General features: G+C 33.2%; 1 protein-coding gene across 2 annotated transcripts in view; it reads right to left on the bottom strand.

Annotated features, from left to right (window-relative positions):
* Positions 1-16,724, bottom strand: part of ATP8B1 (ATPase phospholipid transporting 8B1) — a 129,743-nt gene that overhangs the window by 13,963 nt on the left and 99,056 nt on the right. For both annotated transcript variants that reach the window (XM_003759968.4, XM_023496170.2), the window contains exons 18-22: positions 16,166-16,330; positions 15,187-15,298; positions 12,669-12,744; positions 8,931-9,063; positions 2,465-2,753 (exon numbers count right to left, since the gene is read on the bottom strand). In XM_003759968.4, coding sequence (XP_003760016.1) covers positions 2,465-2,753; positions 8,931-9,063; positions 12,669-12,744; positions 15,187-15,298; positions 16,166-16,330 — 775 coding nt within the window. The remainder of the gene's footprint in view (positions 1-2,464; positions 2,754-8,930; positions 9,064-12,668; positions 12,745-15,186; positions 15,299-16,165; positions 16,331-16,724) is intronic.

Genomic DNA, 16,724 nt, shown 5'->3' with positions numbered 1-16,724 from the left:
TCTGGACAATATATATTCTTGGAAAAGTTATCAGTTTTTTCTTAGATAACTCAAACCTTACCAAGTTTGCATTTAATAGCTTCTATTTTATATGGTTAAGGACAACATAAAGTTACAAAGAATATAGTGGTATAGTCTCTAAAGGAAAGTTAAGAAACAACCATAATGGTCAACAGAAGAAGAAATGATGTCTGGACTAGAGTGGTGACCTTGAATGTAGAAATGGAAGCCCTCTTTGAGGGTTGGACCAATGCTGTTTTTGTATCCTACGCATTTTAACAGTTTTCTATACTGCAAACCTTAATAAAGGTTTGCTTATGAACTGAAATAAATTTGGAAGATATCCCAATGGTACATTGTAGGCTCATAAATTTAGAAGAAATCTAAGTTAGGTGCATGTGACTTCCAAACTCATCACTACTCTAGGCCTAAAATAAAGGAAACTAAGGATTTAAATAAGAAATAAAACAAAATAATGAAGGAAACAAAGGAAAGTCTCTTAGTATAATCCATATCTAGTAAGCCAAAAATTGTTTTAAAATATATTCTCCAGAGCCGAATATACAATAATTGTATGAACTGTCTCTTATTTTGCAATATCTAGGCCCTTGTCCAAACTGTTCAAGTGGCATCTGTAGTAGTCCAGAGCCTAAATAAAGAGGCCCTAGTCATCATAACAAATGTCACATGAATTGTGAAAATAGAGTTCAAACAAAACTGAATGAGAATAGATCTAGAGATGGAGTCAGATACAAAAGTTAATGAGATGACAGCAAGAAGGCGTACATCATCCTGCAGACTCTTGCCAAGGAAGCTAATATAGTCTGAATATATATCGAGAAGAGGAGTAGAAGACTCTAGAAAAAGAAAGAGATATAAGTGTGAATCATTAAGTAGATCGGAAGGGAAAACACAGCAATAAATATTACTATTAAACTATTTATCAAGATAATATACATATGCACAAGTTCTAATTTAGTTTATTTATAAAATCACGGAACTGGAAGGATCCTAAGAGACCATATAACTGGTCCAACCCCTTCATTGTATATATGAAGGGACTGAGGTCCTGGAAAGGGTAAATTACTTGTTAAAGGTCACACAGCGAGTAGCAAAACCAAGATCAAAGCAGAAATTTCCTGATGGCATGTTCAGATGATGGTTCTCTCTATTATACTCTATTGCCTCAGGACCTCAGTAGTAGTTATTGCTCATGAGATCCCAAGACAGAAATTCAAATTGCAGTGTTTGCTGACTTTAACAAAGTTTCACACTATTTCTACTATCTTTTTTTGTATGATCTAAAAAAAATGATAATTTCTCTCCAGCCTAATTCTTTTAGTGACAATTTTAAAAGAAAATTGAGAAAATTGTGCCAAAACTTCCCTGAAATTGTTCTATAGTTTTATGGAACGTCTATACTTTTGGTAAGATATGATCATGATAATGAATCTCTTTCAATAATGAATTCCTCTTTTATAGGGTGTCCCATATAGACCCCAATCATCACAGATAATAGGATTATGAATTTATGGGATCAAAAAATTTTGGAAATGGAAAGGATTTTAAGGATTCATCCAAATCAACCACTTTATTTTAAAGAAAAATGAACAGACATGGATTACTGTGGGTCAATCATGAATAGTGAGGTTGCAATAGATATATAAAGCTTTAAAAATATTCCCAGATAGAAAAATGCTATGATGAAAGATTTATATATATATATATATAATATATGCTATGATAAAGATTTTATATAAACTATATGTCTATATGTATTTTATATATATTCATACATATTTAAGTACTTTATTCATATATCCAATATCTCTATATGTACTAGTTTAATTATTGCCTTTTAAAAAATATGATAGTCACTAATGCCTTTCTCTCTCCTCCCCTCATAAGGCCTTCCCTCTAAAGGCATCTTTCTCCTTCCTCTAGCTAACTGATTAATTTAATTATATGCTCTCCCAATTCCATTTCATATTTATCATTCTTGGTGTCTATTGTACTCCTTCATTTTTGTCTGTCATAACTTCCCTTACATAAATCTACCTTTTGCCCAAAAATATGACGGTCACTATCCTTTAAGACTGGTGTCCTAATGAACTTCCTGTTGTAAAAAAGAAGAGCATTTAAGTAAAACCAAATAATGTTGATCAGTATATTCTACGTTTCACATCTGTAGGTCTCTTTACTGGGAGGAATGAAGATATGTTTCATTAACACACTCTCAAACTGATCTTGTTAATACAATTCAGCAATTATATAGTTGAAAAACAGGTACAGAAAAAAAGTAAATTCACTATTTTACACTGAGAAAGTACACAGAAATGACTTAGAAAGCCTGGGGAAAGACATTTATGACATTTCCAAGACAATTTTCTCTGAGCATTTCATGGGGAATCTCTACAGCCTCACAGAATGAGCTCTACTAATAATAACTTTTTGCATAACTTACTCTTAATCATATTCACATCATTGGCACCATCTCCAATAGCCAGTGTTATGGCTTTCTTGTATTTCTTCACAAGGTCCACCACCATGGCCTTCTGTTTGGGGGTGACCCTGCAGCAGATGACTGCACTGCATTCACATGCTAAATCCACAAAATTCTTCTGTTGTTGTTCTTTATTAGCCTCAAGTCTCCTTATACTCTGAGTACGTATTCGTCTCTCCTCTTCTGTCCTGGGGAATTTCAGTTTCAGGATTTTGCTTCTCTTTGTCTTCTTTTCTAGAAGAATTTCATTCTATAGTACCCGAGAGATAAAGGTTAACAGTCAACAATGTTCCTTTTTTCTTTGCTCTAAGATTACCACTTTCTAGGAATCCTAAAACATGATATGAATTTAAATATTTGTCTTTATCATAAAAATAATATAAAAATTGATAATAACCATGATAGCAATATTTATATAGCATTTACTATGTTTCAGGCACGATTAATAATTATTTTCACATTTGATTCTCACGACAATCTTGGAAAGTAGTTATTATTAATCACATTTTATAGATAAGGAACTTAAGAAGTTCCAGTGTCATATAACTATTAAATGTCTGAGGTCACATTTGAACTCAGGTCTTTTTGACTCCAGATTCAGTGCTCTGTGCACTCTGGTACCACCTCGCAAGCTTATCCATTGATAATTCCTCTTTCATATCACATCTTTTCACAAAATAACAAAGAAATGAAAATAATTATTTTTGTTTATATTTGCTTTTCCAACTTAAAGCTAATAATTGCTTTAAAAATCTCATTTTTTAAATTGTCCAATGTTTTTACATTATATTCATCTACACACACTTTCTTCCCTCTTCCCCACCAAGCTATCCCATGTAACAAATTAGAAAAAAACAATTTAGCAAAATCAGTTAATATCTGAATCATATTTGACAGCATTTACAATATACACCTATGGCTCTCTATGCTTATGCTTTCATTTTTAAGTAGTTATTTTTGTGAGGAGAATATTTATCTTTGGAACTACCTCAAATTTGTCCCACATTTAATCATAGTTGATGTTCACAAGAGAATATCTTTAAGAGTGGAAAAAATGCATATCCAATATTTACTGTTCTAATTATTCATTTTGGTAATATTGAAAAAAATTAGTCAAACTTCCATATTTTTGCTAAAAGCTGTTCTTTTAACAGATTCCAAATCTACTCAGTATCAGGAAAGGAAGGAAAAATTTGCTTACCTTTGACCAGTGTTATCTGATAATGACTTCTGAGAATTGGTAAATGGTTAATTATGTACAAATGCAAACTCATATGTACAATAGTCTTCGAAGTAGAGCTTTTGGCGTAAAAGGGGCCCAAAACATGAAAGGGAGGGAGTGGGAGAAAGGCAACAACTAAAACTATACAGATACTGACAGAACTTAAAAGATAAATGAGAATTCTACATTTTGGGGGAAAAGAAGACCAAAACTAAGATATAGAGATCAAAATAAAAGAATGCAAACAAGATAGGAAGAAAGGAAAGAAGAAAGGAAGGAAGGAAGAAAGGAAGGAAGGAAAGAAGGAAGGAAGGAAGGAAAGAAATTAGAATAAAGTCCATGAATAAAAAAGAAATGGAGGGAATAATAAAGGCAACCCAACATTTCATTCTTTTATTTCACCTTCCATTAAGGCAGCTTGAAAAACTAAATTAGTTTTCTAGCATAAATGAGTATGTACTGGGCAGAGGGGAGGGGAGGAATGTTACAGACAGGAGTAAAATTAAATAGGTTCAGGATTCAAATATAATATTTTTTATATGAATGATGTTCATAGATTCTTGGATTTTCAATGATCCTATTGGTACTTTGCCATTTTAATTGTGTCCTAATCTCAAAACCAACACCACTTTGCCCTGACTTTCTGCTACCTAACCTAGGATATGGTCTTTGATACTAGCTAGAACCCCAGAAAGTAGCTAAAATGAGTAGCTAAAAAGAGAGCCTAATGCATTAAGAAGAAGAGCCAATCTTACTAGTGATAAAACCTGTCTTTTATTTTTAAAACAGAAAAGTCACTAAAATGTGTCCTTTGACCAAATCATATCACTACTACACATATATACCCAAAGAGGTCAAGGACAGGTAGAAAGAACCCATTAAGTACAAAATATTCATAGTTTATTTGGAAAGAAAATTAAAGCCTATTAACTAGGGAATGGCTTAACAAAATTTTCTTTTTGATTATAGTGTAATACTGTTACATCCAAAGAAATTACAGAAAGGATAAATTCAGAGAAACCTGGTAAGATTTATTTAAACTGACACAGAATGAAGTAAGCAGATTCAGGAGAACAATTTATACAATAACATTATAAAGAAAAACAACCTTTAAAGAATTGCAATTAATACAATAACCAATCAATGAGTCAAGAACACTGGTGATAAAATATGCTTCCCATCTCTTAAAAGATAGGAACAAGACATACTTTTTCAGACATGGTCAACATGTGAATTTCTTTTACTTGAATCTGCTTATTTATTACAAGGGAGGGTTTTTATTGAAATATTTAAAAATAGACACATGAAAACAGAAAGGTTCAGAAAAGTTAGAGAAGTATTAGTAGGTTCTATTTACTATTAAATTTAATATTTAATGTATGCTTTTAAAAAAGCTAGAAGTAATAGAGATGCAAGTTCTTATTCATTCATTCTGGGTTTTTTTGGGGGGATATAGAAATGTTCATTTTTCTAGTAAATTAATTTATTTTTAATACATATTACTTTATGAATCATTTTGGGAGAGAAAAATTAGAGCAAAAGGGAAAAACCATAGGAGAGATAAAAACAAACAGAAAAAATAAGTGGACATAGCATGTGTTGATTTACTTTCAGCCTCCTTAGTTCTTTTTCTGGATGCAGATGGCATTTTCTGTCCAAAGTCTATTGTATTGAGATTGTTTTGAATTACTGAATTTCTGAGAAGAACCAAATCTTTCATAGTTGCTCATCGCATTTCCTTGCTGTTATTGTGTACAATGCATTCCTGATTCTGCTTGTTTCACTCAGCATCAGTTCATGCAAATCTTTCTAGGCCTTTCTAAAATAAGCTTGTTCATCATTTTTTATAGGACAATAATATTCAATTATCTTCATGTACCACAGCTTGTTCAGCCATTCCCCAATTGATGGGCATCTACTCATTTTCCAATTCTTTATTATCACAAAAAGCTGTTACAAATATTTTTACACATGTGGGCCCTTTTCCCTCCTTGAAGATTTCCTTGGGATACAGACCCAGTAGTGGTACTGCTGGATCAAAAGATATGCACAGTTTTATAGCCTTTTGGGCGTAGTTCCAACTTGCTCTCCAGAATGGTTGCATCATTTCACAATTCTAACAATGCATTAGTGTCCCAGTTTTTCCACATCCCCTCTAACATTTATCATTATCTTTTTCTGTCATCTTAGTCAATCTGAGAGGTGAGAGGTGGTACCTCAGAGTTGTTTTAATTTGCATTTCTGTAATCCATAGTACTTTAGAGCATTTTTTCATGTAACTAAGGACAGCTATAATTTCATCATCTGAAATGTTCACGTTTTCAAGAGAATTTTTAAATTGATATTGAATATTAAGAGAAAGCATTCATTACTATGACTACAGACGATTTCAAGAGCATCAAAAGCAAATCTTTATTAGGAAAAGGTTTGGGACTTTGTCTAGATCAGAGCTTCTTAAAGTTTTTCCACTTGCTATCCTCTTTTGTCCAAGAAATTTTTGGATATATAAAATAGGTACAAAAATTAAACATTTATTGATAATAAATCATAATTTCATGATCCCCTTATTTAGTTACAAGACCCCACATGGGGTTCCGAACCACAGTTTAAGAAGGTGGGATCTAGAGAGTATACACCATTTGTGACTATCGACCTTAGACAGGAATCCATTATCAATTCTTCCCAATTTTGTACTACCACTATAACTCCTTGTCAGCTAACTTAGGGCCTAATCAGCTGATGTGTTCTACTGAGTTCCCCTTGCCATCACCTATCCTAGTTTTCCTGGGTAAGAAAAGAAGTAGAGTGAGGTAAATGGTTGTCTAACAGCTAGACAACCTCCTAGTATACTGATCTGTCATGCATTAGAAAAAGGAGTATACCACAAATCACCAAAAGGGAAACTTCCTGGCTTATTCCCTCTATGCCACCCAGGAATTACCAGACCTACAGTCTTCTTTGAACTTGGAACTCTATGCTTTTAATAACATGGATTTCTATGTATAGAAGAATTGTTTTTGTTTAACATATATTGGATTACTTGCCATCTAGGGGAGGGATGAAAAAAAGGAGGAGAAAAAATTGGAGCACAAGGTTTTACAAGGGTGAATGTTGAAAATTATCCATGCATATATTTTGAAAATCAAAAGTTTTAATTTAAAAATAATAATAACATGGATTTCCCATGCTGAATTACTTGTTTTTAAATTCTAAACTCATTGCCCCAAGCTGGCCCATTTCTATCTCCTTACTTCTTAGCTGAGCTGAACCAACAGACACATTCTAGAAAGTAAATAAGATATTAGACAACTTATTAGAATAAATATATTCTAATATTTAGAATTAAATTATAAAATTTATTTTTCATTATTTCTTAGTTCAATAGGTTCATAGATTTAGCATATGGTTGGGAACTTAGAGATGATCTTTTTACCAACAATGAAATTGAGGGACCCATAAGTAAAATGATTTGTCCAAGATCATAAAGGAAGTAAGGGGCATAACCAGGAGTCAATCCTGGGTCTTTGACTAAAAATTCAGCATTCTTTCTTTTTATTATTAAATAAAATATTAATTAATTAATTATGTAAAATATTTTAAAAACATATGCAAAGATAATTTTCAACATCCAACCTTGCAAAACCTTGTGTTCCAAATTCCCCCCTCCTCCATTCCCTCCTCTAGACAGCAAGCTGTCCAATATATGTTAAACGTGCAATTTTTCTATAGATATTTCCACAATTGTTATTCTGCATTCTTTCTACTCTTGTCTCTCCTTCCCCTAATCTCTAAACAATTGAAATATACTTTGAAAACTATGTTTTTTTAAATCTACAAATGGAAACTGCATGGGCATAAATGTACTATGATGTAACTTTCTATATATTTCTACCAGGTTTAATATATATTGGATTACTTGACATCTAGGGGAGGGGGTGGAGAAAGGGGGTGGAAATTGGAACACAAGGTTTTGCAAGGGTTAATGTTGAAGAATTATCCATGATAAAAAACTTAAAAAAAACAATTTAGGTGAGATGTAATGAGGGCCTGAATCCATGATGATATCTATATGAAAATGTGAGAAATGTTGTGAAAGTAGAAATGGACATATGTGACAACTGGTTGGTTATGTGAGATAACCAAGAGTGAAGAGCTGAGGATGATGTCAAGATACTATAAGGATGATAGTACCTTCTAAAGAAATAGGGAAATTTGAAAGGAAGGGGAATATGAGTTCAGTTTTAGACTTGCCGAGTTTATGATTTCTTCAAGACATCCAGTTAGAAATACTCACAAACCAAAGAAAGAGATTGGAGCTGGCCTTGTAGATATGAAAGGTTAGCAAAATAGAGATAGTTAATTTAGTGAGAACTGATGAATTTACTTAAAGAAAGAGAACTGATGCAAGATCATGACAGAACACTGGGGAATAACCCCAGTTCGTAGTTAGGAGGTTGTTGTGAATTTATAGTAAGCAAGCACAGGAGGCTGAAAAGGAGGTAGTCAAACATTCAGGTAGGAGGCAAATCAGGAAAACTTGGTGTCAAGAAAACCCAGAAAAGTAACCAGAAAGAGAGGATGTAGCAGTACCATACAAGAGCTGGATTAAGGAGTCTGAGGACTGAGAAAAGACTAAAAAATTTGATAATTAAGAAATCAGTAGGAACTTAGGTGAGAACAGTTTCAATTGTACAATTAGGCTGAAATCCAGACTGCAAAAGGAAGAGAAGGAAGTGAGAGAAGAAGTAAAATAAGAAAATCTAACTTTATAATTAGGTAGAATCTGTTTTGTTGATTCATTTATGTGTATTTTTTTTCTTTGGAAAGTGATAGTTCTAGATATATGTGTTGACTGAAAGGCCATTCATAATACAAGCAAAATAAAGTACCTTATCATAGCTAACATTTCTATAATAAGTTAAGGTTTACAAATCACTTAAAATATTATCTCATTTTATCTTCACAGCAACTCTGAGAAGTAGGTGCTATTATTATCTTTCTTGTACAAATGAGGAAACTAAGGTAGACAAAGTTAAGAATTTTCTTAGGGTCATATATTAAGTGTCTCAGGCTTAATTTGAACTGAGATCTTGTACTCTATCCACTGTATCACTTACGTGCCTCAAATGAACATTGGAGACTTTATCAAAGACATAAGAAAAAACTAATTCAAGTGGCTATTCTTTACAATTTAAAGATACATACCAACCAGGATCCAGTGATGATTAAAGCACGGTTTCCACCAGTTGGAAAAAAAGGTTCATTCACAGCAGGAGAGAATTTTGCATAAACCCCTGCTCTATTCTTCTGATTTTCTCTCCTTGTGTGTAAAAGAGCACTGGATGGGGAAAAAAAAGCAATGCATTTTAAACTTAAAGTTTTTTAGGAACTAAACTTAGGATTTTAAAATGCTATCTAAAGTGCATCATCTTAGTGAGACTTGATTGTTTTATTCTGAGGCTTATGTACTCCTGGATGTACATTTGTCTTGGCAAAGCAATGAAAAATAGAGCAGAAAAGTGATTTTTTTTCCCAGTACAATGAGAAAAATAACTATGAATTAGATCAGGATGCAATAGGGTAGCTTCCCTTAGTTATGTATGTCTTCCCTACCCCCCCCACACTTCTCTTCACTATTGTGCAATTAGACATAAGCCCGTGTCAGAATTACACCAGAGTAAGATTCTGGAGTGGGAAACAAAGGAATAATTCTAATTTGAGAATAGTGACATAGAACAACATGGAAGTTTGAAAAGAATTGCGAGGATTGAAAAGAGGCCATGAGGTAATAGCACTGGGCCACTTGTGTTTTTCCCCAGTTTCCAGAGAGGACAAAGGTTGGTTCCAGAGACCCCCACCCTCTGTATTTGCTTGTATAAAGAAGAACATTGAGCAGAAAAGCATCAGCATCAGGAACTAATGTCCTATGGCACTCAGATAGCAGAGAACAGAGTGAGTTGTTAATTCTATTCCTTGGAACTATGCACCTGGCCTTTGTTCTTTTTAAACTTGAGTTTCTGTAGCCACTGCCTGCCTGAAGATAATGGGTGAATCTAAGTGTGCAGACTGTCTTTTTAGACTCTTGTTTAGCTTGCTCATAGGGCAAAAAAGAGTCAGCCATATGGTGATTGTTTTAAATATTTGGGTTTCATGGCTTTTGCTTCTAAGGATAAGATTTAAGAACTGTTCTACAATGATGTCACGCTTCAGTGGTTTAAACTCCACTATGTCATTTATTTAATACCATTAAAACTTAGCATCAAAGGGTAAGAGGTAGAGTTTCTCAGTGGGTGGGGTCCCCATAAGTCTTCCTGGATAAAGCCACAAACCACAGCCTGGACTAACAAGGTCCAAGGCCATTCACAAAAAAGTCCTAGGAAATGGAAGCAGCTTGTTTTCTGAGAGCCATAAAGAGCATCATGGCCGCTCCCAAAACATCCTTTATTCAGAGACAGTTGGACATAGGATGGTCAGCACCAGGCCCTCATTTCCAAAGAGGATCACCCTGTTGGCCAGGAGATCCTTATGATAGTTAAACTTATTGGAGGTGGAGGAGAACCTGTACAAAAAATGCCTAGAAATCTATTTATATATAATCAGTTTTATTTTTGAAGAATACATTCTCTCTCTCTCATACACACACACACACACACACACACACACACACACACACACACAGTCTCCTTTTCTTTCTCTCTCTCTCTCTGTGTCTCTGTCTCTCTCCCCCTCCCTTCTCCTTCCCTCCTCTCTCTCTCTCTCACACACACACAAACACACTTTCTATTTCTCATACATACACACGTGTTCTCTCTCTCTCTTTCTCCTTCCCTTCCTCTCTCTCTCCCTCCCTCCTTCTCTCTCCCTTTCTCTCTCCTTCCCTCCCTCCTTCCCTTCCTCTCTCTCTCTCTCCCTCCCTCCCTCTCTCCCTCCCCCTTCCTTCCTCTCACTCTCTCACACACACACAAACGTGCATGTACAATAATTGTGTATTCTTTCAAAATTATGAATTCACTGATGTAGAGAGATGCCTTTGAGACTCCTTCAACTAAAGGAGACTGACAACTTTTATAATATTTTTGGAATTAAATGGCGAACTTGGAGTTTAAATGACTGAGGTCACACAATCAGTATGCGTCATCTATAGGACTGGAATTCAGCATGTCCTGTCTGCCTTATACCACATCTCTTCTGTGGGATTCGTTTAAAAGTGAATGGTTGAGGGCCACTAGATGGTGCAATAGATAGAGCGCCAGACCCAAAGTCAGTGGGGCAGTGGATAGAAGGCAGAGCCTGGAGTCAGGAATACTCATCTTCTTGAGCTCAAATCTGGTCTCAGCTATTAGTTATGTGATCCTGGGCAAGTCACTTAACCCTGTTTACTTCAATTTTCTCATCTGTAAAATGAGCTAGAGATGGAAATAACAAAGCACTCTCTGATATCTCTGCCAAGAAAATCCCAAATGTGGTCACAGTTTGTGTAGTCAGACAAATGTACATCCAGGAGTACATAAGCCTCAGAATAAAACAATCAAGTCTCACTAAGATGATGCGCTTTAGATAGCATTTTAAAATCCTAAAAATTTATAAAAAAATTTATAAAATCAGCAAAGGACTTGGGTTCAAATGTGACCTCAGATACTTGACACCTGTGTAGCTGTGTGACCCCGACAAGAAGCTTAACTCTAATTGTCTCAAAAAACCCCAAACAAAACAAAACAAAAAAACCACAAAACAAAAAATTGAACAGCCTAACAAATGAGCTATTTATCTTAAAAAATAACTTAAATTACCATATTAAGAATATATTATTTATTAAATTAGCTTTTAGACCTGGAAAACAAAGGAGAAACTATTACCTTCTTGTTCAGATATGAATTATCCATATAAATTTTTAGTTTTTGTTTGCCTGTATTTGACTCTCTGTGACCACATTTGGGATTTTCTTGGCAGAGATATCAGAGAGTGCTTTGTTATTTCGATCTCCAGCTCATTTTACAGATGAGAAAATTGAGGTAAGCAGGGTTAAGTGACTTGCCCAGGATCACATAACTAATAGCTGAGACCAGATTTGAGCTCAAGAAGATGAGTATTCCTGACTCCAGGCTTTGCCTTCTATCCACTGCCCCACCTATTTGAATAATTAATACTATAACTTTGTTTGTGTAGTTTAGCATCCTATTATAGTGCTCTATAAAACTCCCCATCTTTAGTAGGATTAATAATAATGATCAATTTTCCCCATTACTTTTTAAAGAGTAAGACACAGTTTTGTGTTAAAGTTTTTCTTCTGGGTTTATTATACCATATGAGGGTTTCTATAACCAGTTTGGCAGTAAATAGGACTCTCAATGACACTTATCTACTTCCTCTTGTCTTTCAATATTTTTCTTTTTAAATATCTGAATCTGCCTAACACAATGAGACTTTTTCTCTGGATGTATTAAAGATCAGAAGTTGGCATAAATAATTTTTGATGCTTCCATTCTAGCTTAATTAGCATTTCAACTTCAGGTTGGCATTTGAAATTAGACCTCTTCTTGATTGTAAGGATGATATAGTTACCTTAAAATTTTGAAAAGTGGCCTATTACCCCCAAAATATTCCTTATAATCCAAAGATATATGTTAGTCCTTTTTTTCAAAAGTGAAAAGCTATCAGATTAAGAAATTCATTAAACACATCCTTTCTTCTTGTTAGAAAAAATATTCTTTAAAGGATAAAGAGGATTTCAAGACAGATTTGCTTTAATAAAATAAATTCTAGGTGAGCTTTAAACTAGTCATAACCTTTTAAGTACTTTGCAAAATTTCCACTGACTGATCTTGCTTTAAGTCATGTATTCTGTACCAAATTTTCCCTATTACTGGGTTTCTTATCAATTACTCTTGATTTGCCTCTAATTTGACATTTTAAAGTATCTTAGAATATATTCTTTTTACTTACTTAATATCTTCACCATAGCAGATTGTAGTATCTTCTGTCAAAAGTTCACAAGCAAATCCTATGTTTTCAGCTGTTTCTATAAAGGGACAATGTTAAATCAAAAGATGTTCCAAGTCTTTTTCTGACAAATATAAATCGACTTTGCCAAAAATTAATGATTTTCAAATGACCTGAAATACAACTTTAACAGAACTTTCTATGCCAATTTTTATGCAGAAATAAAATTTATAAAATCAGCAAAGGAAATATATACAAAAACTTGAAATCCTTGACCCTTCAAAATACAGATCATAAAAACATTTACCTATAAAAGTGGAAAATGTATTCTTACTCAATAATTCTCAAAATCTGAAATAATACAGTCATCTCAAATATACAATGAAATACACATTCTCACCTAAAATAAGTATCAATGAATGAAGTAGTACACATAAGAAAAATATCAAGGGAAGGCAGAATTTTGTGGGTTTAAGAAAAGTTTTAAAATTTGCCTTTTTTAGATTTCTATAATAAATGAAAAAAAGTCTTCTACTTTCAAATCATTATCTCAACACATGACCTCATATTAAAAAAGTCAGTTAATAAGTCACCATGTTCTGATCCTAATTATCTTACTTAGGGTTGTAAAGTAAGAAAATGATTTTGTTTTGTTTTTTCTTCTTCATTCACCTTCCTTTTGGTATGAGTACAAAGATTTCTTTAGTTCAAAGTGAAAAATACATTGGTCGGGAGAGTTAACAGGAATATAGGATATGGAACTAGAGGTTGTTGTTTTCTCCTTTTTAGTATTTTACCTTGCATGACTTCCCTGTTATTTTAGAGGAATTAACAGGTAAAATAACTAGTCCAAAGTCACATGGGTACTAAGCAGCAAAACCAAGATTTGAATTCCAGTTTTCAGACTTAAAACCTAGTGTTCTTTTCACCATACCATGGATATTTTCTGAATGAAAGATCCATATCTTAGTGAATTCCTTTTTTAATAGTTAAAGGGTCAAAAGAATGAGATCAGTCTCCTTGACAGCAGAGACTGCTGTTGTTGTTTTTGTCTTCCCTATGCCTGACACTGAATAGGGACTTAATAAAACTGAACTGAATTAACTAGTTTTGATAACATTTGAAAATTAAAGCCATTCTTTATTTGCAAAGGTTTTAATCTAATTATGGAATGGGCAATTTTAAGGGAAAATAATAGAGTACTTTATTACTAAATGTCTTATTTCATACAAACACACACATCTATAAAATTCAGCACTAGATATGTTATAGTGTATGCGATTCCCCTTCCTAACATTTTTTAAAAAGTTCTGAGTTCTTGTATTCTGATGGAAGAAGATTTCTTCGACAAAGAGATCTAACTCAGTTTCAAGTGATCAGTGATGGACAGAAGCAGCTACACCCAAAGAAAGAACACTGAAATGAATGTAAACTGTTTGCATTTTTGTTTTTCTTCCCAGGCTATTTTTACCTTCTGAATACAATTCTCCCTGTGCAACAAGAGAACTGTTCGGTTCTGTACACATATATTGTATCTAGGATATACTGTAACCTATTTAACATGTATAGGACTGCTTGCCATCTGGGGGAGAAGGTGGAGGGAGGGAGGGGAACAGAAGTGAGTGCAAGGGAAAATGTAAAAAATTACCCTGGCATGGGTTCTATATATATATATATATATATATATATATATATATATATATATATGCAGTCATGTAAAATATTTCCATGTTAGTCATTTTGTACAAAAAGAGTGAAATAAAAGAGAAAAAAAGTGAAAATTAGTATGTTTTGATTTGTATTCAAACAAATGACCTGCTTGTTTTTGATCAACCACTGCAAGCTGGCTCAGCCCTTGTGTGCTTTGAGAATGACAAAACTTTTGGCTGCTTATAGACAGCCACGTATGAACCAGCAAAAAAAACAAACAAAGAAAAGGCAGCTGAAAATCTAGGCTCAGCCTTGCCTATGCAAGACAGAAGCTTATGTTGGAAGTGCAATTTTCTGTTTGGGGGGAAGGAAACAGAAGGATAACCCTTTTCTTTCAACTCTCAAGGAAACATCACTTGTTATATAGTAAGAAAAAGTGAGTCAGAAATACAGTAACTCACCTTTTAAAAGAGGTGATAAACTCCCTTTTAACTCCTTTTAAAAGGAATTATTGGCTCTTTATGTTTATTGGCCAATAAGAGAATTGCTTCATCATCATCAAAGCTCCTAATGTCGAGTTAACACAATAGGTGGTGTGGTCAACACAAAGAAAACTGGGAAAGGGAAACTTTGCATGCATCTGCCCTATTACAGCAATAGGCATTATGTGCTGAACTATGTGGTACAGATGAGAGATTGGGAGTTACTTAAGAAAAGGGAGTGATCAATATGGACTGGAGCACGTGGGGATCACTATAAGTTTAGAGAATTGATCTAGACATGATATAAATGGAAAAATAGTAAAGTGAAAGATACTGGTCAGAAATTAGATATTGAATTCATAAATCAATTTTGATATACAATAATTTACCTTTCTTGTCTCCAGTAAGTACCCAAATCTTAATGTCTGCTTTTGCAAGTTTTGAAATTGTTTCTGGGACTCCATCTTGTAGTTTGTCTTCAATAGCTGTAGCTCCCAATAACTGTAATATACAAAAGTAATTATTCGAGAATAAATAGAAATAACATGCTTCAATGTAAAAAATTATCAAATTATGAATGAATAATTAAGTATATTAGTTAATATTCAAGAGTAGGTTAGCCAAAGGGATGGCTAATACTCCACATTCATGGAAAATTACACACACACACACACGTATACACACAAATTGCTCTCATTGTATATGAGCAATTTCATTTACTGATTTTAAAAATGCACAAAATATAAAAATGCATGTGTGTATATATATGGCATATATATATATATACACACATATATGTGTTGAAAATTTTAATACTATAGTTTAACTTAAATTATAAAACTCCCTGAACATTAACTACACTGAAAATAAGTAATGTCCACTATATACTGGTTTTAGGGTGGCAAAATAAATACCATAAAGACTTACCATCATCAGCCATCATGAGTTAAAAATCTCAGTCATAAAAAATGTATTTTTTGGGGGATTCAAGCTGATTTGAAAGTATAAAAACTTTGCCACTCATGCAATAACATTGATGTGATATTAAGGACATCTTATTTTATGTAAAAATTCAACTTTAATAGATATTTCATTTTGTATTAAGAAAAAATTAAGTTATATTTTTAAATGATTGAAGAAAAATACAGTCTGATTACTGCCATTCCCCCTCCCCTAATTAGCTCAGGAATTTTACTTTTTCCTTGAAGATAGCAATTGAGTTTAAATATACTACTTCCATCCCATAATTTTCAGTTATTGAAATGATTCCTTCTCTTCACACACTGAACAGAAAATGGAAGGTTTACTATAATAACTACCTTTATCATAATTTTAAGAATAGGAAAAATTATTCAAGTTAACACTCACAATTAGATCTTTTTCAATTTCTTCATACACTTTATCCAGGGCTTCATCTCGATTAGTAGAGGCTATACTGGCAGCCATGAATTTTTTATTCCATTCTGCATACTCATTTTCACTAATTTCTTTGTAGCAAAGGCACAATGTTCTAAGAGTCTCACTTGCAAAAATCTGTTTTTATTAAAAAAAATACAAATAATTATTTTATCTGAGAATATTTAAAATATTACTTGATAGTAATAAAGTAAGTGAATTCAAAGGATGATTTTATGAGAAAATATAGATGATCATAAACTAGCTAGTAGGTGAGATTAGGCATATGTTTCAAAATTTATTTCACCTTTAAAAATACCACATACCTGTCATTTTTTTCTAAACAGAAACTTCTCAGGACCTAACATTCTTCCATTAGTCAAATTAGCTAAGGAAAGCTTTGAAGTGGAAAAAAACCCCATAATACTAAAATAATTCCATAGAAAAATTTTCACAAAGAAATATTCCTGGTAATTTTTTTTCCTATCACATAATAAACTATGACTACCACTAAAGCGAATAACAAAAAAAT

This window comes from Sarcophilus harrisii, chromosome 1 (assembly GCF_902635505.1).
Source record: "Sarcophilus harrisii chromosome 1, mSarHar1.11, whole genome shotgun sequence".
NCBI classification, from domain to species: domain Eukaryota; kingdom Metazoa; phylum Chordata; class Mammalia; order Dasyuromorphia; family Dasyuridae; genus Sarcophilus; species Sarcophilus harrisii.
Note: the sequence above shows the minus strand (reverse complement) of the source record. Positions and strands in the feature narration are given on the sequence as shown.